This window comes from Lagopus leucura, unplaced genomic scaffold, assembly GCF_019238085.1.
Source record: "Lagopus leucura isolate 7727_CA_CO unplaced genomic scaffold, USGS_WTPT01 Super-Scaffold_100009, whole genome shotgun sequence".
Classification (NCBI taxonomy): Eukaryota; Metazoa; Chordata; class Aves; order Galliformes; family Phasianidae; genus Lagopus; species Lagopus leucura.
In genome coordinates this window covers 23,713,547-23,740,881 of record NW_024962266.1, presented here as the reverse complement: position 1 = coordinate 23,740,881, position 27,335 = coordinate 23,713,547, and the positions used below count along the sequence as shown (strand labels likewise).

General features: G+C 39.4%; 1 protein-coding gene across 2 annotated transcripts; it reads right to left on the bottom strand.

Annotated features, from left to right (window-relative positions):
* Nucleotides 1–3,194: 3,194 nt before the first annotated feature.
* SHISAL2A (shisa like 2A) lies at nucleotides 3,195–16,445 on the bottom strand. Of its 2 annotated transcripts, XM_042873974.1 has the most exons (4): nucleotides 16,232–16,445; nucleotides 9,444–9,583; nucleotides 6,754–6,833; nucleotides 3,195–3,678 (listed from the first exon to the last, which is right to left on the bottom strand). In XM_042873974.1, the coding sequence occupies exons 1-3, from the start codon at nucleotides 16,411–16,413 to the stop codon at nucleotides 6,802–6,804; spliced, it is 354 nt and encodes a 117-aa protein (XP_042729908.1). In that variant the 5' UTR covers nucleotides 16,414–16,445; the 3' UTR covers nucleotides 3,195–3,678; nucleotides 6,754–6,801. The 2 variants fall into 2 exon arrangements, with proteins under 2 accessions (XP_042729908.1, XP_042729909.1); XM_042873975.1 differs by lacking the exon at nucleotides 6,754–6,833.
* Nucleotides 16,446–27,335: the final 10,890 nt, after the last annotated feature.

Genomic DNA, 27,335 nt, shown 5'->3' with positions numbered 1-27,335 from the left:
AACGCAGATCTACAGATTGTATCACTGGTGTAAACAAGCAGACAAACCAATATGTAATGCCTTCAACAGGCTTTCTGTTATCTTGTCTCTCCTTTAGAAGCAGTCCTTTTGAACACTGCTCTTTTCTAATACATATATACTTCTTTCTCCTTTATTTCCCTTTTCCTGTATGTTACTGTGTGGGATTAGTGGTAGATACAGAACATCATTCAAATGCAGCTCAACAATTTGCCAGGAAATTCTTTCCACGAGTGTTTAAATCTTGAAGTTGCGCTTGAGATATTCAATTTAGTCCCACTGTATCACTGGAACAGAGTTCTGCACTTTCATTACTCTCAGTCCTGGAACATTTTACGCTTTCTCATGCTATTCCAGAAAAGATACATATGCAGATAGATGAAATGTAATGTTCTATGACATTTTTTGTTTTAGCTGGCTCACATTTAGCAATTACTTAGTGAGTAAAAGCATTATTCCACACATCCCATGACTAACACTACAAAGTGACTGCTCAGTGCAACCACTTTTGTTGTTTTGTTTTTAAGATACTGTAATCTTCTGAGTAAACTAGAAAATTACTTTACTGAAATGCTACCACTACCAAGAACCCTTCAGCTCCTCATATCATTTACTGTTGCCTACCTGATAAATACAAAACAGTACCAGTAGATAACCTGCAAGGAACATTATTATCCTCAAGTGGAGCAAGCTCTATAGCTGTGATGTACTGGAGGGATCTTCACAACTGCCATCCAGCAGCAACAAAGTGAAGAGCTAGCTCCAAGACTTCAAACTCCAAAACCCATCAGAACTTGAGGGAAAACACTTGCATGTCACTCACAGTAGCTGTACAGAAATTGACCTTGCTGCATCCCTCATAAATAAATTTATTTATCTTACTGGATTGGCTTTTCATTCAGTATGAATCAAAGATCTGACCTCATGCAACATTATAGTTACTGCACCTCAGCATCAGTAAAATAAGGCATTTTTATCTTTTAAAAAACACAAAGAAAAATGCTTCACCTGCAATACTGTCTCCACTGTGGATTTGGGGATGATTGATATATTTTTTTTTAAGGATGGCAATGTACAGAACAAAAGGACATTTTAAAAATAACAAGTTCCTCTACCTGTTTTAAAACCCGAGTACATGAGTTCTGACTTTCTTTCCCTCCCCTACCTTCTCAACTAAAACATTTTCTAAAGAAAATATGTAAGTTCTATGTAAGAACAGTAACAGACCAAAGGGAGCAACTGATCTGTAAAGCTCAGGAGGAGTGAAAATTTGAATTCTATAACTCTGCAGACAAGTTGCTCTGAGTCAGTTTGCCCACATCCAAATCTATGCTCTTGTCTATTCTCATTTCCCACAGGTAGTTATGGCAGTAGCAATTTGAAGTATTTCGTAAATAACTTACTGGTATTCAGCCTGTTGCTTTATTTCCTCTCATATAATTGAGTTGTGGTGGTTTGACATTTTGATTCAGTGTTGTAGAAAGAGCAGATTCAATTTACTGAAATTTCTGTGGTTGATGCATTTAGGGAAAAATAATGATTCCATTTTGCAATGCATTCATTAAAGGAAAGGTACTTACATTTGTTTGCAGAATCAAGTAGTCATCATCAGCATGAAGAACATGGCGCTTTCCTCCTTGGGCTGAGCAACAACTTTGGGCAGGATGGTTCTGACCTATGGCCTGATTTCCACAGTGATTTGAAAACTACTTGCAAAGCCATTTTGGTACTCTTCTTTCTTCACCTGTATATACGAAAGGTATCTACTACATGCCGCATGAAAGCAGAGGGGGAATGCAGAGATGCATAACAGCAACGGGCCGAGTCATCTTAAGGTGCCATCTCTGGAATCCAGACTATCATATAAAACATGAGAACTGACAACATAAATAATCTTCCTGCTCTCCCCTGCCCCTTCCTCTCTATTCCTGGGGGCAAGCTGACTTCTGAACACCCTTTTGGAACTGATAGAGATTTTACCGTACTCAGAGCTGAGGAGGCCAATTCCAACCATCAAAACCATTTGTACCAGATTTAGCCAGACTAGGGCCTGCTCAAACTGAGTGAGTTGAAAAAGAGGAATTGAAAGAAGAAACAAACAAGACATTCTCATTGCTGGGGAGTAATGCAGGAACTTCCCTTTCACCAGGTCCTTTGAGGTCACTCTTTTTGAAGTACAGCATATTCCTGGCCCATTAATACCTCCATACCTCTGTGCAGACATCCATCCACAGCCAACAGATCCCGAGCCTCCTTTAGCCCATTTTCTCCCACAGAGTCCTCAAGGCGATGCTTGGACTGGCTCAGTAACAGCTCAGAGTTGATAGAACATGATAATGTCAAAAACAGTCCCGAGGCCCTTGCATTCACACCAGCTTCTTTTTTATGAAAATGAAGCTGTTGTTTTCTACAACTTATATCTCTTCAGCTAGAGAATCCTGAAACATCAGCTGTAAAAAATGGTATTTTTATGCAGTTATTTGTGCTTACATTGTTTCCACTAATAAATTTCAACTTAGTGTTGCTCTTGCCATCAAAATGTACTCTTCTGTATATAAAGGCTCTTCAACAGTTTTTCGTAAAAGATGCATATTGGAAAAAAGCATAGGAATACAGGAGAAGGCTATAAAGAAGTGGCAACTATAAGGTAACTAAAATGTAAATTTCAGTATATTGGAGAGAGACTTATGGCCTAGGAGCTGCATGGATAGGTTCTTTCTCTACAGAGATGTTGTGCACATGCACTATATAGACAAGTACAGTCATATGAACCAGTTATCTGTAGACAACACTCTTGAGGTCACTAAGGACTTTCATCACGTCTGCAATGTTCAAAATCTTACTACTTTATAACTTAAAAATCACAAGACCTACAGTTCAAGCTTGTATGAAATTCAAGCAATTTCTATCATTTCTTTTGTTTCAAAAGGATTTGACTGCTGATTTAAAATTAAGGATATATTTATGTGAATTTCAAGGTTGGAATCCTCAAAGAAAACCAGACAGCAAAACTGGCAAAAATCAATTTTTTTTTTCCCCCTTCTAATCTTTGACAGACTTTCTTTTATGAACTTCATTTTGTTAACGAATTTCCTCATCACAATAATTTTAAGATCTATGATAACTTTGAGGAAACTAAGCTGGGGAAAGTGATGAATTAAGAAAAACAACACAGGTGAATGCTAGATTTTATTGAGGAACTGCATTCACACGTTTGTGAACCAAATCATCACACTTGATTAAAGATCATACTAATAATGCAAAGACATCACATTAAGACGGCACACAAAGAAAATTTCAAACAAAGCTTGGTCAACAGGGTGTACCAAATTATGCTCTGCCTGACAACTGTTATATCACTGAAATTGCACAGCATAGGACAACAATTTGCATGAAAGTAATTAGCAGCAGTAGCTGATGCAAATTAAAATATACTTCCCAGTACAGTAATCATACAGAAATGCATATCCTGGCACAGCTCAGGTTGACGTCTTGCAATCAGCTGCAATTACAGCAGCCAGGAAAAAAGCTCTGGAAAAGTTGGTGAGGTTCTTGTGGGTCACAGTCTATCCTTGTGTCTGAGGAAATATCTCTTGAAGCCACTTGGTTCTGCCAACAGCTTGTTTTGGTAGCCACTATGTGAAGGATGCAGTTCCATATCTGCAAAACAACAAACACAGGTAAGAATTAGTCTGAACAGGGGAAGATTTTCTTCAGCTGAAAACCAGAGTAAAGGAATTCCTACAAACAAATACACAGGTCACTGCATTTCACTGAGATTACTCTTCCAAGCAACTATAGTCCTAATATTTATCATGAGAAGAATTATACTCCTCAATGGAATTATTACAGCTATGAACACTAAATGCCTCCTCTGGGAGTGGATAGACAAATCTACTTTTGTTCCTCTGCTTTGTAGCAGAGGATTTATTCCTGCATGTGATGGAGACTTCATACACAATGCTGCAGGAATAAGACAAGAAAAATAAAAAGACTTAACTAAGTAGTTCATTTAACATTTCTGTGCTGTGCTTCTTGAAAAGATGTACCACTAATACTTATATTCAACTGCATTTCTTTTTTTTAGCTAGGCATACAATGTGCACACCTCTATTCCTGAAGGATAACAAAATATTCCAAATTACATTTAAAAAATTTATATGCAAAGAAATAACTACTGCACATGAAAACAAGATTGCTTCCAAAGTGAAACAACAGCTGTTGGCACAGTTAGGTTGAGAAGCAGATGCTTGTCTAGATAGGCAAAAATAATGGGTATGTACTGAAGTCTGGCCAGAAAATCTCAGCTAATTCAGTTACTGACAGAAATCTTGAAGTCTAAAATCTTGGATTTCAAGATAGGTGAATACTAGCAGGTTAAAAAAAAAAAAAAGCCTGCAACAAGTACAGCATTTTGTTTTATCTATTGCATTTCACCTTTTTTTACTTCAGAGCATTTCTCCAAGGTACTGAGATAATGTTGGATGGTAGCTTTATCCCCCAAAATCTTGCAATCCCTCTCAAGGTGGTATCATCCATAAATTTTATACAATTCCTTGATAGTACTACAACGTTTCCCTATAAAATATTTAAGAATGAGCATTAAGAACTTTTGCCTAATTTTCATGAAGATGTGTAGTCACAGCCACTTGTTCCCACTTCCCTGACAGGCAAAATTATCTTGACAAAGAGATTACTCTGGCTTATTACACCAGTCTTTGTGAAATTGGTGTATTTATCATAACAGGTTTAAAGGAATGCCTTCAGCTCCCTGGCCCCTCTCCTTTCCCTTATGGTAAGCTACACAAGCAGCAATAGTGTAGGGGTCCTGTCATTAACACCAATATGCAATTTGGCAGAAGTATGCATGTCACATTTAGCTGCCATGTGTGGCTTTCTCACAACAGTTGAAGGTTTGCAGCTACTGATGGATGATCACTGAATAGTGAAGACATGAAATCTGAAGCAAACAGACAACATGAAAACAGGATCAAGAAAAAAAGTGATTAGAACCAATCCTTCACCTAGTTGTTCACTAAAACTCAAAAAAGATCTTGCCCTCTTCTCACTTTCACTGAAAGTTCCCAGCTGCTCTATCCTAGTTCTGGAAGCAAAAAGGCTGAGAATGTGGTTTTCTTTGTTTTAGCTCAGCAAAGATATCTCAAGCATTTTGAATCTTCATGACGAAGTCAGTCTCATTCTGCCAACAAAATAGAATTATACAATTCACCCACAATAAAAACTTCCAAGGTTTTTGGTCTTCGTATAATATATACATTCAAACCATACAACGAACCTCTTTTTAGCTGGCCTTTTAATTTTTTCCTGTCCCTCCCCTCCTGTAAGGAACAGTGTGTAGCAGGCTATATTTCACAGCACTTTGTAAACACTGGTCTCCATAACATGGTAGAAAGCAGGCAAACTGAGGAGCAGTGGAATGAGAGACTCATTACAGAAAACAATGCCACTTTCACAGACTTGACTGTGATCTCATCTCAGTACTCAGCACCCTTGTGAGATATTTTTGCATTTTCTCTCTACAAATGGCTGCAGGATCATTTTAAGTCTTTCCATGGCTTTTTTCTTTTTCCTGATTTTGCAAAGGAAGCTAGGAAGGATTCAAAATTTCAAAATTAGTCTTATTACTCTTGAGTATTTGCAGGAGGACAAGCAACTTGTTCTTCTGATAAGAGCGCTAAGGATGCAATTGCACTCACAATGCACAGGGCAGCCTATTTTTTTTTTTTTTTTTTAAAGGGTATAAGAAAAACAGAACAGGGAACTGACACATATACTTTCCTGCTGATCTAAGAGCAATTGCTGAGCAAACAGGCTTGCTTAGTTTTCTGTGAAAGATAATGCTGATCTATGGCATGTACTCTTACATTCCATGGGTGCTTTTTCAAGTTTTCAACTTCCTTGCAGAAAGGGAAATGGACATTTCATGCCATCTGAAGTCATCTGCATTATTCATTAATTCTTCCCAAGTCTGTAGTACAATTTTTCTGTATTGCAGTATATTTTAAATACTATTTTGCATGATCTGTGCCAAAGGCAGTTTGACCTTTAAATATGATTTTAGCATAGAAATCAAGTCAGTATATGAGGCTTCGTTTTTTTGCATGGTAACCCTATTAATTTCTATTACAGACTGGATTCAGCAATCATAAGAAACATCACCAGGAAGCAGAACATGACTAAACTACCAACCAAGTATCTCACTGCTCTTCCCTTTGGTTACACAGGAGTCCTTCTACCAGTTAATTCCTGAAGAATTTCTTTTGAATGGTAACTTAAAATGGCTGTTTTCTTAGTAAGGTCTGGGGCAGCTCAGACAGCATGATGAAAATGACAGACAGCATCAGGGGAATGTAGTCTTCTTTAGCATGCAATCATGAACTGGTATTTGTGCTTAAGTAATCAAGAAGCAATTTCTTTGGAAATACTCTTCCAGTCTCTATGCAGATACTTTCCTGTGCAAGAAGAGCATCAAGGCAATGTAATCTTCTCTGTCTCATCTCTGCAAAGGAGTATGCATGTATATAGGGTAGAGACAGTAATAAGGTCTGTGAGGATGCAACTCAAGGTCTCCCACTCTTCTGTTAGTGCTTTTCAGAAAGATAAAAACTCATGTGAGGAATCACAGCATTTAACAAACACTATACTGCACCAGCCAATACAGAACAGAGGGTCTGTATAAATACAATGAAGTGAAAATAAATGTTCTTACTGTACCTTTTTCCTTACAGCATTAGTAGAATTCATCCAGTACCTCTATTTTTTTTAACATATAGATCCCCCTCTAGTTTCACTATCTGAAAAAAACAAAAGCATTTTTAGTAAAATAAAAGGTATTATTCTTCCTTTAGTTACAAGTAGTGATACATGTATTACTGCACTAGAAAAAAACAATTCCTGGAATCTTCTTTCCCAACTGTTAGAGGATGAGATGAACCACAATATTCCACTTTCCGTTCCTGAGCCTCTGAGAGGCTGCAGTTACTCGCATACTTGTGTTAGAAAAATAAGCATGAAGATGATGAGTTACTTAAGGTAGCTGTGCTGAGGTGTAAGTAGGACTCATATCAAGCAGTCAGACTCCTAAAAGAAATTGTAAGAAAAACTTCCAATTCATGAAAGTAGATCAGAACTCTCAGACCCTCACTCCTTTCTAAAAATGATTGGTCACTTTTGCTTTCACAGCACCTTCCATCTAGTCACGCCAAAGCATTGTGTGGTACAAGGCTCACAATACTTCTCCACAGGAAAGAAATACCACCCTTGCTTTTCAGAAAGATTCCTACCTTCTTGCCTGTATACCTTCCTGGTCCCACTCCTCTCCCAAAGCTAATAAATCTTTACTCAGTTCTCCTCATCTTCCCTGAATGCTTCAGCCTTAAAACGCTTGCAATATAGCGATGTAGGGATAGTTCCCTACATACTGAAGGGGATAAACCATTTACACAAAGAAAAGCTTACGGTTAAAAGGAAAGCAAAACCACCTAGAGGCAAGATCACTCTCGTTCAGAAAAAGCAAGGCTGGGATGAGAAGTAAAGCTCTCATTCCAAGGCTCATTCTGAAGCTTCTAAAATTTGTTTTTATTGCCTACAGATGATTACGCTAAAAATCAAAGAACTGAAAGAGCAGGAGAGCTTTTATTCTTCCTTATGCCTGAAACCAGCTGTTCTGTAAGGGACTCAGATTTTGCATGACTTCCATGCAAAAGGAACCCAAGTGATGAAGATAAGCGTCCAGGCTTGTCAGTGAAATCCTTCAAGTTACCTCTCATCCTAGGCAAAGCAGGCTTTCAACTTTTGGCAGCCTACCTCATCAACAGCTAGAACTATCAGAACTTGGATGAGAAATAATCAGCATTCAGAACAGTCACAAAAGAACAATAGGTGAAAACAGGACAAGCACACTGCAATCTGAATAAAGCTCAAAACAACACCAAAGGCACTTAGGCAAAAGCAGAGATCTCAGCATCCTGAGTCCTAACAGATGAAACTAAGACAGAATGTGAACGCTGGATCATCACTGGGGAAAAAAGGAAGGATCTGTAATGCCACAGCAGGATGTGGTTTTACAACAGAGGTCAAGTCTGAAAAGGAAAGACGGCAGCATTTGGCAGCAGCAGTGTAATAGCACCTGTCTCCTTCCCAGCCTAACACATGTGAAATATGTCTGTCACAAAAACAGACCAGGAGAAAAACAGCACTGCTGTCCTGATAATGATACTGTAAAAGGAAAGTTGATACTGTAAAAGGAAAACTTGAGAGAAAATGTTGAATAGTAAGGCATTCAAAAGTATAAAGTCAGTTTATAATTAGAATACAGTCATCTTATAAAAGTTCACTAGACAATTTGTTCATCCCATCTAAGAGTTTACTTAGGCTTCTCTATGTAGCAGGACCTATTTCCTCTGGCTTTCTCCAGAATAAGTGTCAAGTTTTCAATTCTCAGATTAGTAGCAGTTTGCTGAATGCGTGACTCTCACTTTGGATGTCTGCTCAGCTTATGGAGCTTCAAGAGACTCTACAATTCCTGAGAGCCCTATGAAGAGCTCTTAGACCAAAACCCACATTCTCTGGAAAACAAAGCAAGGTGAAGGAAGTTTATTATAAAGTGGACTGAGTTAGACACTCAACTGTGTGCTTACTATCATGTAATAGCTTATAATTACAATAACTCACTGATCATCTATTGCCATTCAGTTATGGAAGCACATTAAAAGCTAGCAAAAATTTTGAAATTGAAGTGATGATGGTTGATGGTAGATACTGTATTGTACTGGCTAATCTGCACATCTATTAATTCTTTTACCAAAAAAATGTTAATTCAACTGACCACCAAGAAGGTCCTCTTTGGAAAGAATGGAAAAACAAACCTTTTAGTCACCTTTCAAGTCTAAGCCACAAATACTGGCTAAAGCATTCAGAAGCAGTCACTCTCCTGTGCCAGTAGGGTACATGCAGTGTTTCTGCAGGTGCCTGCTCACACACAGTTTCAGAACAAAGTTATAGAACAAAAAAGAATGATCCCTCCCTGTCAAGAAAATGCATTTAAAATTTCTTTTGAGCTTCTTATCACTAGAATGAAAGCATTATTATATATGTATGCATTTAAACAAGAAATTAAAAGTAACCCATTCAGCCTCTTGCTGATAATGGGATTTATTTGTTGCATCCTTAATAGGTATTGTCAAGTTTTACACCCTTCCTACTAATAAGGAGGAAGCTTGTGCTAAATATTTTCATTTGAGTTCACTACTGATTTCATTCAGTAAATAAAACAGCAAGATAATGCAACATCATTTGAAGAGATGTCAGAGAGAAAACATGTAGCTGGATTCTTCCACATGTGATGCCAAAATAAAGCTTTTACTGTGGAGGAGATAATGCATGTCAATAACAACTGGCCTTACCTGCCATCTGTAGGCTTAAACCAGTATCCAGTTTGCTGTGTGGCTTTGTGCTGATGAACAAATAACAGAGAACACACACAGTGATGATAAAAGCAAACAGGACCACCGCTGCTATTGACAGGCCCACAAGCGCTCCAATGCTAAGAGAGAAAACAAACAAATTAAGTGTACAAACATGCTGGAATACCCATTAAAATAGACATCACAATTATGCCTGGAGGCTACATATACTCAGTTATAGGAATGCCTGTTTTTACTGTACACAAGTTTAAAGCTCAGTACTTAGTGTATGTATAGATATGTATACCTATACAAAGCATTACTTCATTGTCCCCAAAGGGGCCAATGTCATTACACAGTGGTTCAGCACCAGGTCCTTTGACATTTCATGTTTGTGTGTCCTACTCCTTACTGCGATTTAAATGTTTACAAAAATCAGCAATAACTTCATACAGTAACTTGTATCTATCTCCTCCAATGCAGTGCACACTCCCAGATAAGCCACTGGATAATTCAAGGGTGCGTGCTGTGTTTCCTCATTCAAAGTATAGCTTAAAGCATGCACAGCCTTTGTGCAGCATTCTCATCTGTGCAGAAACTGAAAAAATCAGCAATAGTCTTCACAAGTATCAAGTAAAAGAAGTCAAGGCATTTCAACAAGAAAACACCAGGTTTTTTTCTTCCTTTTTTACATTAACTTCTCCCAGTCTTTGCAATTCCTGAACAGGATTTTGACCAATGTAGAAGCTCCTAAGACACACACAGGGATTCCAGAGCTCCAGGCAACTGGCATAAGTTCTTCTTTCTCAACCATGACTACTGAAGCAGTATTTTCAGTCTGAACTGCCGCTTCATCGCAAGAAAGGCGAACTAGAGAACTTCAACTAAAGCACACCTTCATAACAGACTTCTCCAAGGCTGACACGTTCATGAAAAAACAAGGTAACAAATGAAAGCCACATTTCAGTTCTGCTAGCAGCTCTGTAGAACAGGGAGAAGTACTGTGATCATTGTTGCTTCTCTTTGTAACCTTTATCAGCAGATTTTACCAGAATACTACATCTGCAGGATAAAGCTGCTTTATACTATTTCCATGGTCACTCAACAAGAAGGTATGTCTACATACATGTTTTTTAGCAGCTTCCTTATTTCTAATCCTTCTGTTCAAGTCTTTCGCTAATCAAAAAAACTTCCATGCCAAAATAAAGGGTCAACTGTAATACAACATACAATTTGCTTTTCTGAGCCCTCATCTAAGATTCCTTTCAAATAACAGCAGCACAGTTGTGCATCACACAGCACAACACACTAGCATTATCATTACAGAACTTGCGCAAGTTACTTTTCACAGCACACAGAGCACAGGAAAAACAAGCAGTTACTGGAGAATTTTCCCATATTTCCTACTACAAGTCAAAGACTTGTAGGTTGCTTAACAGGTGAAAACGTTTGACATACAGCAACAATGCAAGAAGATCTTACCCAAAACATGGAAACTGTCACCACAAAATTCTAGATTTCACTTCCTAAACCAACCCAAATTAAACACAGTTTGTATGTACTGATTTTAAACATACTTTTAAAATACCAGATTGTTCTCTGTGTAGGGAAGCTAACAGCCCTCTTAAAATGCGCTATTCATTTCTTAAAGGTTAATTCTGGGTTAAAGTTCAAGAGGAGGGGTTGCTTTTTCAAAGATGGAATTAACTTGGGAATTTATAATGCCTTCCACAGCTCTGAGCATTGAAGCATCTTAAGACAGCGGTATTTTATTTTATTAAGATAGTTCTCAAAATACCAAAAAAGCCATCATTTTAATGATTACTTTTCCCAGAAAATAAAGACAGCCCCTCAGTAAGTCCCCTAGCTTATACAGGAATTACTATGGTGCTGCATACCCATCTAGAAATGCTTTGTTAAAAGCATTTCACCATCCTCACATCTTTACTTAAAGCAGTGGATGTTTAAAATTCACCCAGCAGTCCACAGGTTGCATCTTCAAGATCAGTCTTCTGGTAGCACAGACATTTAGTTTGAAACTAAGAAGCTGCTCTTGTCTAAAGCTGTGGCCTCAGTAGCACTAATAAGCTACCCTCCCACCCTCAAAACAATAATCTAGCATAAGAACAGCTACAGAGTCCTGGGAGGAATCCAGATGGCACTTACACAACTTAGAACATGAGCAATGGTAAGCTTGACAGAAGAAAACTCTCCTAAGACTTCATACAGCAACAGTGCAGGCATGCCACAAATCTCAGCTCTGACTGCTGTTACACAGTGCCAGATGCTCGCACGCAGCCCTGCCACACACCTGCACAACCAGAGGCTGTATGAGCTGAAGCAGCAGGCTTCAGGGCTCCCTCTGCTGCTGCAGGTCATCAACACCTCTTTCAGTGGGGGCTCAGACACCTACTGCTATTTTTAGTCCTTAAAACTAATCCATCCACACCAACAGCAGCCAGGAACAATTTAAATATTGGCTAAGCAGATGCAGTACATCCACTGAAAGATTAGAAGGAACCTCGTGAGTCATCTGGATCTGAGTGAAACAAATGTTCGCAGCTCCTGTTCTCACAGGCTGATCTCCAAGCCTGAAGGTTTGATCCTCCTTCTCTCCTGGTGGTGAATGAGCCATTAACTCAGGGTCTGCAAACCTTGCTTCCAGTTGCTGAGCTCCAATAGTTTCCAATCCATTTGTTGTGCAAATTGTGACAAGACAAGGGGGAATGGTTTTAAACTGAGACAGGGGAGGTTTAGGTTAGATATGAGGAGGAAGTTTTTCCACACAGAGGGTGGTGAGGCACTGGAACAGGCTGCCCGAGGAGGCTGTGGATGCCCCATCCATGGAGGCATCCAAGGCCAGGCTGGATGTGGCTCTGGGCAGCCTGGTCTGCTGGTTGGTGATCTGCACACAGCGGGGGGGGTTGAGACCAGTTGATCATTGTGGTCCTTCTCAATCCAGGCCATTCTATGATTCTACAATAACACCATTGCTGCAGTGATGCACTGTATGTTATACTTGCAAAGCCAACACATTAACAACAGACCAGCAAACAGAAGCAAAAGACTTGCTTTTTTGGAAAATCAAAACAAACTCCCAAATATCTACTCAGCTATGCAAAGCCTGCCAAGATTAAAAGGGCACTGTGGTTCTACAAGTGTTAATTATGCATCTTGAACAGCATCTCCACTCGGCCTGCCTGAGTTTTAGTAAAGTAAATAATACTATATGAAACTTAAAAAAATACAAGGACTTGAAATGGATATTGTAATGCTGTTTGATCATGAAAGAAGCCATACCATTTGCAAAAACAACTTAATTGAGAGTAACAATAATTCTAAGACTTTAAAACAAAAGGCAACAGCATCACAGCTCAGTACAAGTTTCACCTGCTCAGCTCATCTCCCTTTCCACCCAGTTTCAGAGGTAAAGCAGATGTTCAATGACTGCAGGTAAAACACAGAGGAGGGGTAAGCTGTTCAGTGCTTTGCTCCTGGTGTTCTGTAGCATCTGTTGATGTTGGGTTTTTTTTTGGTGGTTTCAGAAGCTATATAACCTTCGCTGAATTCTACACACCCATGTTTTTGCTGATGTTCCCTTTCCTGCTCCATGCATGTTCGGCTTGATTCAAAAAGCATCCTTTGCTTTTCTTCACTGAGATCAGCCTATCCAGAAAGGTGAAAAGGGAACCTAGGTCACTATCCAAAAAAAAAAAAAAAGTTATTTGATCTTAAGTGCCAGCAAATGAAAGGATAGCCAAGAAATTACTAACATTGTAGATAAAAATGTTTAAAAGTATGAAATGTCAATGTTGCTTGAAGATCATTTTCTGATCGTGCAGCACCTCCTTGTACAAGTGTTAGGAAACAATTTTCAAGGACCAGTTTTTGTGGGAGCGGCCAGGGAAAAGGACTCATTTTCACAAAGTGCAGTATATAGTTCTAAACATCGTCCAGACAGTATTGATTTGGAGAAAACAACAAAAAACCCTAAAGGCCTGTAAGAGACAATTGCTTCAGTTTGCCCAGGCGGAAGGTTTCTTTGGGAACTGCTTCCATCAGAGCTAGCTGCCAAGTGGTCTGGCAACGTGTTTCCCACAGCAGGAAAAACACAAGTACACAATAGCTGCCAGAAACCAAACTCATGTGTGAAACAGAAGTAATCCCGAGATAGCACCAACCACTTGGTGATGCCTTCAGCCGTTGCTTTCAAATTAATGGGTAAAGTCGAGCAGGGGAAGAGATGCAGGATGAGAAATTGCAAGCTCTGGAGTAAAGAAAAACTTGCAACAGTTACTCCAAAGGATCTTGCAGCTTCCTTCCCATTCTCAGTAGTTTTAGCCTAAGGGCTTATCTTAGCTGGCTGTGAATTATTCCTGAAGTTTTAAGTCTGTGCCCTCATAAGCTGTAAGAATCATTTGGAGATTTATTTAGAACTACTTTGAAGAGTTAATTAGTTATGTAGTTGTTACATTCTGATGTAGGCAACAGTTTGAAGTCAAGCAAGGTAGTGATCACCAAAATACATTACTTATGAAAAAAACATTACTTATGTTTTCTTTAAGCACCTAATGGAACCACTATGTGCAAATATTTACTTTTCAAGGTCCTAATAGACTGTACAGCTTTCAGTGTAACTTCTAAGTGAAAACTGTCATTTGATTTGTTACTGGAAAAGCACTTATGACATCAGCTTTCAGCACTAACCACTCAATGGCTTTGCTTAGAGAGGTAAATTGCATTTATTCACTTCAATTCACACAGGATGGTTATGGCAGGATTTAGCTACAGTAACTTAGGACCACCGTGCTGAAAATAAGAAATGAATACTGAAGTATCAAAATCATAGTCCAAAGTTCTGACCCAAATAAAGGCTTAGCAGTCACTTCTCAGAAGCTAGAAGATCTCTATGAGATCTTCAAAGAGGTGCTTCATTAAAGCCTTTCATAGGATTTTGTTCTTTGAGGTACTTTCTGAAAATCATGCTTTATCTGCCTTCACTGCACTATCCAATCCTAGTGCAGGAGCATAATTTTTAAATTTCATTTTTCTGTTGTTCTCTACTCTTAAAAAGGATTCCTGTGGCCAAAAATTATACCATCTGAAGTTAAAACAACATGGCTATTTGATGAGAAAAGTGTAAAAGGCACCTTTAGGGATGTCAGTCACACAACAGGGAAGCTGAACAACTCTGTATCATTCTTCACAGATGAGGATACTTGGGAGACTCACATTCAGTGTCAGACAAAACAAAGCACTGGATAGCAAAGCACTGAAGAAATTCTTGTATGAATTTGCAGGACTGCTGGCCAAGGCATGGAAAACAAGGCCACTGCCAGAGGACTGGTGGACTGGGAATGCAACTCCAGCCTAACAGAGGGCTCAAGAGGGGAACCCAGTAACTACAGACAAGTACATCTGACTTCCACATGGACAGGACAAAAGTCTACAAAAAGACTAGTTAAGACCATTAAGCCAAGAGATAAATACAGCATCAAGGTCCTGGATGCTCATGTTCAGGGCCAGGCTTGCATAGCTGGATCTCTTTGGGAGAGCTCCAAGGGCTGCTCCTTCTTCCCTAACAAGCTACTTTAAAGTGAATACTTTAAAGTAAAGCTCTTACCATGCACCAGGCCACAGATCCATTCACCCGGACACTCGCTCACAAATTTACCTCCTATTTTGACCACAGACAGGGTCAGCGGGCTGTGTCTGTCTGGTCATCATCTCCAGACCTGCCCTTGAACTGCTCACTTGACTTTCCAGCTTGCCCTTAGGCATGCACCCCAGCTGTGGTCTTGTGCAGCAGTTGCAGGGTTGTGTCTGACCCCAGCTACTGTCCCTAGCCCACCACAACCAGACCTGAACTGCTCATTCCACCTGGAATCAAGGGCCAGGTCCCTTACTGGTGAGGCTGCCATCCGCAGCCACCTTCTTACATTTTCTGCTCTCAAGATGTTGCTTTGAGTCACAAACTCGTGTAAAGCAGTCAGCATTGCTGTAAGGGGATAGTACCACCTCACCAACCTGATAGAGTCCAGGGCATGTCAACAGGCAGATCTGAGTGATCCTGAGCTCTTTTCCAAGCAATTAAATACTGTGAGGGCAAGGAATGCCAGACTACTCTCAGAAAACCAAGGGAGTGGTCTAAAGCAACACGGATAAGTTTCAACATACACAATGTAGCTAAAAGTAAACAATGCCAAGCCTACATCAACTCAAAACTGCCAGTTTTGAACTGCAGAGAAAAGTTTGAGTGACAGTTCAATAAAATCAGTGTCAACCTGCATCAGGAACCACAGATATCCGCAGACATCTGATGCTGGCTGTCAAACTGAAGGATTTTGAGTCCAAGACTGAAGGCATCATTTTGCCACTGTGTAAAACACTGTCCTACCCTGCACCTTGAGCATCCAGCTCTAGGCTGCGCACCTCCAGAGCAGCACTGTGGAGATGAGGTGACTAAAATGATTGCAGCAGCTCCAGGATGCCCCAACTCCACCATTCCACCTACCATGCCCCTCCATGCACATCACTGTTCTTGAACACCTCCAGGGACAGTGACCCCACCACCTTCCTGGGCAAAAGCAAACTAGGAAGAAGAAAACTCCCAGGAAGCAGTATGAAACAAATAGAAGGATATGCCCCCAAAAACCCACCATGGTGTAAGGAGAACTCTCTCGGCAGCAGCTGCAGTTCTACCAGTGCCTTCGAGGACACGAAGTCTCGAAGTGCCTCAGACACAGACCCACAGACAAGTCCCGGGCCCCCACAGCAGCCCTCCCTACCTGAGCCACCACATGTAGCTGTGCTCGTAGGGGAAGAAGCTGTGGGGGTCATCGCAGCAGTACTTGACGTCCTGGAAGCCGCAGCAGTACACGGCGCGGGCATCGCCTCCCACCCGCGGGCAGCTGAAGCCGCTCACCAGCACCCTGTCGGCGTTGAGGTAGCTGCTGCACTCGGAGCTCATCGCGCTGTGGCGGGGCTGTCCGCCGCCTGGGCTCCGGCGGCACCCGGGAGGGAGGGAGGTGGGGATGCGGCGGGAGGAGCTCGGGCGGAGGGTGGGGCGGGCGGCGGCCCCTCAGCGCTCCTCAGGTACCGCTGCAAGGCGGGAAACGCGTCCTGAAGCGAAGAGCCCGGTGCCGTCCGTTCCTCCCAGACAGAGACGGCCTGAAGGACAGCATCTCTCGGAACGGCTCGGTTCTCCCTCAGCACTCGGTCCCAAATCGAGGAGGGCGTTCAGGGAGCTCCATACGTCTGTAAGCTCAGAGTCCCTTAGTTTGATGAGGGTAACATCCTTAGTTTCTCTCAGAGGCCAGCCTCACAGAGGTCTTCCTTTCAGTGGTTTTATACCACTTTTTTGTTATCTATTTTTTAAGAAGCAGTGCCCAGGCAGCCAGCATTCCCTGTTGAGGAAAGAGCCATCTGTGAGAGAAAGGTGGGGAGAGCTCAGTTTGAGATGCATTTGTGTGTCCATCAGGTGTGCCTCAGGGTGCACTTTGGCCACAGAACATAGCATAAGAAAAAGTCCTCTGGAGAGCAGCAGTTATACACAGCCCCTCCACAGACCCAGTCCTCAGCACTTCTGAGGTTGGTCTTTTCAAGCTGCAAAAAAGGCTAGAGCAAGTAGGTGATAGATGTCCCATCCCTGAAGACATTCAAGGTCAAGCTGGACCTGATAAAGCTGTAGGAGTCCCAGTTCACTGCAGGGAAGCTAGACTAGATAGCCTTGAAGCATCCTTTCTAACTTACCTGAATCTATGATTTTAAGTGCTTTGTCACACAAGTGACAAAGTTACCTCAAGCAAAAGTTTTTAAAGAAAGGATGCTGTTACAACAGTGAGAGACCAAACTTACTTTGCAAAACCACAACAATTCAGCTAACGCTTCACATTTTAATTTCAGGTTTTACCTTGAAATGAACCACAGGCAAATGGAGTCTTCAGCAGCTTAAAAAGATGCTAGGTCTTCATCAGCTAAGGTACACTCCCACAACGCCTAAACAGGGTGAGGCTGCTAACAACAACAGTTACCATGAGAAGGCCTAGACAAGGTAAGATACTAAATCTAGGACCCATTGAGTAAATGGTACACAACACAAGTTACTTATAATACATGCCTAAGGTTCATCTAAGAGGCTCACTAGTGTACTAGGTAGGAGGTAGGACTGAAGCTAGGTAAACGGCTAGTGTACCTTAAGAAAAGTCAAGCTACTGAGACATTAACTTAAATAAGGCACATGGACCAATGACTGCAGGATTAGGGCGGAAGCTAACCCAGGTGAGAATAATCAGGGCGCATCAGTGGCCACTTAGAGTCTTAACACAGGTGTTTTCCACTACTGCATATACTCCCTCTACATTAGGATGGTCTATTTGTCAAAAAGTATAAATATTCTTCAGTTAGTTGGCTGTGTTTGTTTGTTTGTTGCTTTTGGTATGTGATCTTAAGAAAGAAAATGGCTGGGTTGCTATGAGATTATAGTTTGAATCTACTCACCTGTGTTGTTCAGATGAATTGAGAATCAGATGAGTTGTTTTATGATAAAGTTGAGGGTTGATTTATTCAGAATAGATACAACAGAACGATCTGCTAAAGACTAGAAGGTAATATTTTTACTTCAGTTATGTTGCTAGCGTTACTACATGTTCTGATTGAATCATGGCTCTTATGGTGCTTCATTCATAACATTTATAGAATTTGTTTCTATAATCCGAGCTTCTAAAAAAGCAGAAAACTAATTGTGAGCTACTATAAGGGGTGCTGCTGTCTAGATCACCTTCAGTCCTCACTCGGATCTACGTAGAAAGTTATTCCTTAACCATTATCAATAGGCAGACAACTGCATAAATTGCTTCCAAAAATAATCTTGCAACAATTTTTGTAACTAAACAAAATTGTTGTGCCATGGTTGAGTAACTAGTCCTGATTATGTATTACAACTCAAACTGGTGTTATTTGGTGTAGGCAATGTGTTCTGTCTCACTTGAGTGATGCAGATGACAGAGTGATATTTTAAACTAGAAAGGGAGCAGAGGTTTAAGGGATGCATACTTACAATGTGTGAGCACAGGTACATTCACAAGACATGAAATACGTGTTTCATTTAGTTCTCTTTTACAAATGTAATGACAAGTAGTAATATTTCATTAGTTAATACATGTAACAAACTTCTGTATGCTAGTTTGAAATATATCAGATGACTCATATGATTGACAATATGGAATTTCACTTTTTTTCTATTTGTTTTCTAAAGTGAGAAATTACACTTAGAAAATTATGTTCAAATAATATGAGGTTACTCAGAATTTGGAAATGCCAGACTTACAATTGATAACATGATCACATTCTATTTCTTAAGAGATTCTATCTCACTTGTCATTGAGGTTTTAAATATTTTATTTTCTCACTCTTTTCTAATGTATGATGACAAGTTGATATGCTGAGTGTTTGCCATATATACTGTGAATGCAGTTTCAGCTATGTTTTTGTTCTAATAGTTTTGGTTGCTATGTAGGTATTCATTTTTCTGTGTCCTGTGAGATGAAGGGTTGGGCTATTTATCTATTTTGCAAATACCAAAATATGTCATCACCTACTTATCTCTCATGCCTGAGTCTGGAAGCAGAGATGTCTATTGGAAGTCTCAATTATTTTTCTTCTGATAGGAGAGCTGAGGATACTTGTTATTCATAAAATGTGTGAGACCTTTGAACAGAGAATTACAAAAAGTTCAAAGTATGGCTTCCAATTACTATGGCAGCATTTTATTGAAATGCAAAAATATTAATAATAACCCTGGAGGAGGAACTTTTCTGTCTGTACTTGTCTGACATTTCAAATGTATGTTTCCCCTGCGTCTAAAAATGCATTTAAAATGTATTTGGATTTTAAAAAATATACTGCAATATTCCATGAGCAATCAGAATAATAGCATAAGTGTTGGTTCAACCTCATTGTGGATGACAGTGCTTTAAGTTTGTCAGGGAAGAAGTCACATGGTGTATTCCTTCTTGGTACATGTACTGTATATGACTACAGGAACATGGGAACGAGGACTTTTCACTCCTGATATTGTGCTAGTCACAAGCAGTTATATGCTTCCTTCTTTTCTTAACAGTTCCATTTTATTTCCTAGCTGCTAAAGCTCATTTTTTTTTTCCCTTTCTTCTGCTGCTGAAAGATAGTTTGTTTTCCACGCTGGGAATGCTACTTGGTTTTGCAGTGATGTAAAGAGAATCAATTTCCATAGCCCTTGTACCTTTGGCTGACACTAGAAAGCTGTATTCAGTTTCAAATTCCTTTTCACTTCAGCAGTGAAGATAAGGAGCAGTTGTCCAACATAAGCTGTCAGTTTGAAGGAATGATAAAAAAGAGGTATATTCTTTTTGGTTTTGTATGTCTTCAAGACACTTTAAGGGTCCTTGAAACCAATTACATTTGCACAGCAGTTATTAACCACAGAATAGATGAGGTTGGAAGAGACCTCTAGAGGTCACCTGGTCCAATCCCCCTGCTCTAGTAGGGCTACCTGGAGCTGGTTGACCACAACCATGTACAGATGACTTAAGATCTCCAGATGGGAGACCGCACAACGTCTCTGGGCAACATGTGTCTGTGCTCAGTAAAAAAAGAAAGTATTTCCTGGTGGGCATAAACTGGGACACACGAGGTTCTATCTGAATATCTCAGATAGAATATTGAGAATATTGGAGACCTCATTGCACTTTACAACATCCTGAAGGGAGGTTGTGGTGCAAAAGGGTCTGGCCTCTTCTCCCAGGCAAATGGTAGGACCCGAGGAAACGGCCAGAAGTTATACCAGAGGAGATTTAGGTTGGACATTAGGAGAAACTTTTTCTCTCAAAGGACGGTCAGGCACTGGAATGGCTGCCCAGGGAGGTGGTGGAGTCGCCGTCCCTGGCAGTGTTCAAGAGGCGCCTGGATAAGGAGCTACGAGAGACGGTTTAGTAGCTTGTGGCACTGATAGGAATGGGAGGGTGGTTGGACTAGATGATCTTGCAGGTCATTTCCAACCTTGTGATTCTGTGATCTCGTCTTGTCACTGGGTACCACTGAATATAATAATATTCAATTAAGGCATGTGATTGTTGTCTTTTAATTTGTGTCCCTCCTTATCAAAGCATGTGTTTACTACAGAGCTGAATGGGTGGAATTGCTCTGAGTGACAGACTAGACATTTTGAAGATACTGGATGTTGTTTTAAATCAGAATTTTTCAGGGGGATTTTCAATAGATATTAGAGTGCTTAGAAATGATGTTTTGAAGAATATAAAACAAACAGAGGGGAAAAAAAGTACCATAAAATAAGGTCATTTTTACTTGATGCTGTCATCAGTAGCAGTTATGGAGCTCAGGTATCTGGTATGGAACTTAAGGAAGAACATGTATTAGGACAGACTCATGAAAAATTGTTTTGCTTTGATGTTGGTCAACTGAATTTTGGCTACATCAGTGGAATGGTTTTTTCTAACATAAGTGGAGATGGAGGGTGGCACAAAAGTATGGTGAGAGCATTTTTGAGAGCCAAGTCAGTATGGTTCCACCAAGTGATAGTAGTCTGTTGTGCTAAAATGCAATTGGCACTACAGCCTTTTCCATCCTGTGTAAAGACATATATTCTTGTTCAAAACATTGCCAACAGAAGTATCATAAACACCTTTTTTACAGTCTTTTGCCCTACTTTTATTAGAGAAAGGAAAAGAAAAGAATACTGATTATGAACAAAACCACAAAAAAGACAAAATAGGAATGTCTTCAAATTATAATGTTTTCCATTGGGCCCCTTTTCCTCCTTTCGTCTATTGTGTTTGACCTACTAAATGGCATTTTAAGAATAGACTTTAATAGGCATAATACTTTCATACTTCATTAATTGAGGCTTTGAACTTAAATTAGGTCAGAAAGAGGCATCGGGGAAGAACCAAAAGAAATGGTCAGAGGTAGAAGACTGGAAAAGCAATAAACTTTTATCTTCACAGGTAGAACTGACAGGGAACTCAACCAGAGCAGATTAAGTAATCAAAGGGAGAGGTATTTCCAGGCTGATGTGGAAATTCACAAGCTTGTTTCTAACAAATTGTTATTGTACATCCATTTTTATCCTTGGAGTAATTACTGCTTTTTGTTATTATTATTTTTTAATATAAATTAATTACTTGCTCTTTAGTTGTGACTGATAACAAAAGAATGTCTCTCTCTCCCATCTTCCTTAAGCACTGAAATAATTTTCTCTGAACTTCCTATCTGCAGATGCAATTATACCTTTTTGTTGCAAACAGCTTCACACCTGAAACTTGGGAAAGATTTATCCATATCAGCTGGCCATCTATTAAAAATATATATCTAGATTATAAGAATTATAGTGTTACATGTTTATGGCATGGATTACTCATATTACAATAACTTTTAAGTGAGTTCTCTGAAATATTTTTGTTTTCTAGAGCTCTATGAACTTTTGGTCCCTGGTTTCTTAATCTCAATTTTGACAAAACACATCTCTCATGCATGCAGTTAACAACTACAACTGGTGTCTTGCAATTTCCAGTATTCAGTAAGATTAAATGATTCATATAATTCAGTGGTTTGATCTTGCAATTTTACTCAATGATTTATTCCTGTTCACTTCAGCACAGCTATTTGCTGAATAGATTGGCCATGTCTCAGGTTAGCAGGAGTTTCTTTTAAAGAGAATTTTGTTATGAGAAATGAGCAGTTCTTTCATAACCGAGCTGTTCCCCAGTCTGAAATATATGGGGAAAAATCTGTTCTGACCAAATTCACCATACCTACTTTTGAGTTTTGAAGTAATCAAAGCTCTCTTTATTGACATCTAGTTTCTATTTCTTGGCGTGAAATAATTTTTTTTTACATTTTCTGTATATTTTTGAACATTTGAATATTTGAACATCAACCTTGAAACATCTCTCATTGATTTTATCCAAGCAAAAATTTTCACCTGAACCAAATTGATTGTGTGGGGGCTACTTCTGCTTCAAAACTCAAGATATGGATATTCTGTTCTCATCTGGAGGAGGAGACTTCAAATTTAAAATGCTTATATGACAGGAGAACATTTTACTGTGCATCTCTAATGCTTAGTGGTACACCTTTGAGAGAACAATAAATTAGCACTAATAAAATAAATGTTTTCAGTATAGAAAGAGTTAAAAAAATCTGAGTGGTTTTACTCTACTAAAAGGTTAGAAAAACTGATTTGTACTATAGGCACTTTAATTATGAGAATAATTTGACTCTTCTGCCCTTTTATAGAAGATGGAGAAACAATTTGTGGATTACGGACATTTTTCTCTACAGCTTTTCTTCTTTAATCATTGTTGGATTCATGTGTTTACTTGATTAAAAATAGTGGTATCACAATTCAGATGAACACAATTATGATGAAACAGCTGTGCTTTTAGAGAAAGGGGAAAAAAGACATAGGACTATTTGATCTAATCTAGTAATAGCTTTCTCACTGTCTTTAATTCAAGAAAACTAAAACTGCAGCTCCATGAAGGTAATATTTCTCTAATTTCTGTCTGTTGTATTCCATTTATATAGCAGATCTTACAGAAGTTAGTTCTCCTAAAAATTGTACTTTCCTATCACTCCCAGTAAAAGAACATTAGTTCTTTTACTGTTCTAGCTCCATCAATTCGTGCTTAGGAAAGAATCTGGCCCTGGTTCTGTTGATGCTGCTATTTCTGAACAGAGAGAAAAGAGTCTGTGTAGGCAGCTTCATCTCAGAACTCTCATGCTATCCCTACCTTTCAGAATACAAGTCTGCTTATTTAAAATACAGTAATCCTGCAACTGCTTTCATTTTCTGGCGTTAGTTTAGAAGTTCTTCTTGTCAAACATGATATCTTGCAGTGCTCTGAGATAAAACACCATGCCTTTCCTCCTAAATCTGTAGATTGACAGTTTGGGTCAAGTTTTCTAAGCTAAGAAAGGAAGGTTACTTGATGCTAGCTTCAGCTCCTGGGTAGAGACAGCTGGCAAATGTTAGCCATTATCACTAGGCAGCTCCCCACTGTTGCCTCTACCTTTCTGCTGCAAAGCTGGCATAAATGACGTAAAAGATGAGAAGTGGAGTTGAATTTTGTTATTGCTGATCCTACACTATAGGCAGTGCTATGTTTGTGAGCTGGCTAGATGGATGAGTCAGCTATGTAGTATTAGTTCATACAGTCTTCACTGAATGGTAAACTTTAAGATGTAGTTCAAGGATTTCCTTCCATTCCACATGTGTCTGCTGTGTAGGTTTAGTGTGGTTTAGAATTAGTTTTTAGATCTGTGTTTTTAGTGCCTCTTCCATCAGTGTGTTTGCAAGCTCTTTCCTGTTTTGCCAGTGATGTTTTTACTCCAGAGTGTATTAATACTGTGTCACAGAGAACACCTGATTTGTCTGCTAACTCAACTCCTTCCACGAATGAGTCAGACATAAGCTTGTTAAGTTTAATTTGGCTCTATGAATAGCTGCAGTATACATTTACATGCATATTTGGTTGTGTATGGGAACTGCTGAGTCACAGCCTGAACCACTGATAGAGCACCTGGGGAATGGACCTGGTCAGCCTTGGAAGCACAGGTGAAGGCAATTCAGCTGTGAGACCGGAATGGGTGGAGCCTGGCTGCAAATCTCTGAGACCTCGTTTAAGGACTGACTGCCACTGGGGAAGGATCTTTGGTGGAGCTTTCTCCTGCAAACCTGGAATCTTGTGGTACAGGTGAGCAATCTTCTTCCCTTCCCTTATAGCACCTTTCTATTGTGCTTGTCCTTCTGTCAATTCCCCTCTGGTGAAACACCTTTTTCCCATTGTATTGATCTGTCCAATTGCCATTGGTTGATTCAAGAATTGAAGATAGCGTAAAATTTGCTTTTGCTTAATCATATGGCTTTCTAGTCTTTGAAAAGTACTATGTTCAGCTAGTTATTGAAGTGGATGCTAATTTGTTTCTAATGATGAACTTGGTACCATTCAAGAGAGAAATTTTTTGGTTTGCTAATGGTATTTCAGACCAGAATAACTTGAGTGAAACATCATTAGTGTATAACAAAAATACCAGAGGTAGATACAAGGATAACTAGGCTGCTTAGTGTTGATCTCATTATAATGCTCTGCTCCATTGTTTTGTTTCAATGTAATATATTCCATTTCATAACTGTTTGGAATCTTTGCAGGCCTGATTTTCCGTGCTTTGTGAGACAAACTTCTGGAACTTTGAAATGGTCTTGTCTGATTTTTAATATCATACTTAGACCTTCAAATGACTTCTTTCTTCTCTGGCATGCCCTGGGGATATGTGACTGAGCACAGTCATGAGTCTATGTGGTTAGTTTAACATTTAAATTGGCTTGCAAAGAGTTTACACCTTCAGATTTGCAAGCTGTAGGAGATCAAGTCTTAAGTTATCAACATAATCTCTCTCCATGCATCAATGCTCGTCTGTTAAGGCAAACTCCTATTTTCTCTGTAAAGCAGACAGGCTGCAAAGCAGCTAGTCTCATGCTATAAATTCAGTGCTGTTGTACAGTTTTCAGGACCTGCTGGAGGAAAAAAGTAATTTCAGATCTCTGCATGATGACAAGTAGTCTCAACACGCCAGCACAATTTTGTTTGCAATTTTTTTTGGAGCAGGTAGTCATGAAGAACTAGATGTAAACTAATCTGCAGCCAAGAATATTTACTTTTCCTCTGTAGCTTTCATTAAAAGACCAAAACATTTGTTCTGTAGGCTAGAATTCCAATGTGACAAAAGGTGGAATACATGCCACGTGCTCAATCATAAAAATGTTTGTTAACTTCAGAGAGAGTATTCATGTGCTGAAAGCCATGTACCTGTTCACATTTCAAAGCCTGCATTTGTAATACTAATTCTCTTTAAATTGGCAATTTGTTAAGAACAGCACCAACCCCGTATTGTTCATAACACTCAGGTGTCTGCTCAGACTTCACACTGCAGAATTTCTTAGCTCCCTGAAATAATAACATCAACAATTACAGCCTCACTGTTCTTTGACAGAAACCCTTTGAAAATCTTGTCAGCAAAAGTTATTTTTACCTCAGCAAAAACACAATGTACAGGTCCCCTGCTCTTAACCCTAGGATGCTTTAAGAAGAATCTAGTCCTGTCCAATTGCAGTGTTATTGATGAGGGAAAGCTTTTTTTCCCTTGCTTTGTAATGCCTTTAAAACAGCCCAGAGATTATTTGTCCATGTAGAATGAACTCTTTCCAACTGGTCATTGACATGACATCTTTTTAGGCTTTCAGTATTATATACATTACAGTATAGTGAATGCAAGACCACACTTAAGTAAGTCCAGGTGTCTATTTGAAGTTTGTTGGAAATATCCAAATAATTTTCTAGGACGGTTTCTCTGATAAAGCAGATTTTATTTGCAGTTGCAATGGCGGGCCTCCTGCAAGCAGGAGAGCCCCGGGAAAACAGTGTTCCATCTTTTATCCCCTGTTGCCCACTGCTGATCTCTTTCTCCCCTGGTTCCTCATTGGCTGAGTACTGCAGGTTCACACTCTTTCGTAACGCTTCGCCAATCATACAAACACCAAGTAGACACAAATCTTTGCCGCCCAAACACAAATGTCTTACTTGTTTAATTGACTTCTAACAATTGCTTTCTTAACAAATGTTTGGTCATAACTTTTCAGATGTCAGTTTTACAACGTAAACGTAGACATAGCCTCAATCGTTTAATTACCCCCTAACATTTGTGCCCTTTCACACTGGGTCATTGTTCTGGTCATTCATCTGTCCTTGCATAGAGATAAGCTTGGAATGAGGATAGAGGGGAGTATCTTGGAGCCTGTCTATGGCATCCTAACATTCCCACAAGGTGGGACAGTTCTGCTTTGTGTAAAGGCCCTGACTCCTTGAGTGTTTATTAAATGTATTTGCTTTTGCCAGTCTAATGAATGACCTTACAATATGTTTCCTAGTTCAGAATACTATACCCACATCAATTAGAACATTCAGAATCTATTGCAGCTTTGTGAGAAAGTATTTGTTAGGTAATTCGGTAACTGTGTTTCTAAAATATGTTACTAACATGTATATGGTATTCTTACTTTCCACATCAGCTATTTCTAAGGATATGTTACAGGTTAATTCTTTAGATCAATTGCCCTCTTCAATGTTCAATGCAGAAACAACACTTTCACTTTCCACAGGTTGGACATTCTGAATCGAAATAAAGAGGGCTTAAAATGTCTTGCAAAGCACAATCTGGGCTCATCAGGGCTTCAGGTAATAGAAACATCTGTTCTATGGAAAATACTTCTGGCTCTTGCTTTCTGCTAACAGCGTGTTAGAGCACCGCATTGGCATAAGTGGACAAAAAAGATAAATAACTATAGTCATAAGAGCTCCTTTCCTAATAGTTGGGTTCTTTGTCCCAGCACACTGCTGGCCTAGTCTGATTCTGCTTTGTCACTTTACTTTGTAGCAGCTGTCCTGAGTGATTGATGTAAGCATAGACTGAATGACTGAATGGATGGTGGCATCCACTTTCCTCTCCATCAGAGGAAAATAGAGACATGTTCACTGCCACTTGCAGCAATTTCCTGTTCTGAAGCTATGCTCCAAGAGAGAATTAGCTGATACAGCTTGGAGTATGCTCATTAGTTTCAATATAACTGAACATTTCCATCCTCTATTTATCCCAAAGAGTCTTTGATTACAAACTGTTTTTTCATTTCTTTTCCCCTTCTCTTATGTGATCTCCTTTTTTTTTTTTTTTTTTTTTTTTTTTTTTTGCTTTTGTACTTCTTTTACTTCTTCCTTTTATTTTCTCACATCTTTTTTTTTTTTTTTTTTTCCTACCACCCCCAACTAAAAATTAAAACCC

Coding starts and splice junctions, on each gene's coding strand:
- SHISAL2A (XM_042873975.1), bottom strand. CDS start 16,413: ATGAGCTCCGAGTGCAGCAGCTACCTCAACGCCGACAGGGTGCTGGTG. Junction 9,584..16,231: donor AGCTACATGTGGTGGCTCAG/GTAGGGAGGGCT, acceptor TTTCTCTCTTAG/CATTGGAGCGCTTGTGGGCC. Junction 3,679..9,443: donor TTTAAGCCTACAGATGGCAG/GTAAGGCCAGTT, acceptor GTTGTTTTGCAG/ATATGGAACTGCATCCTTCA.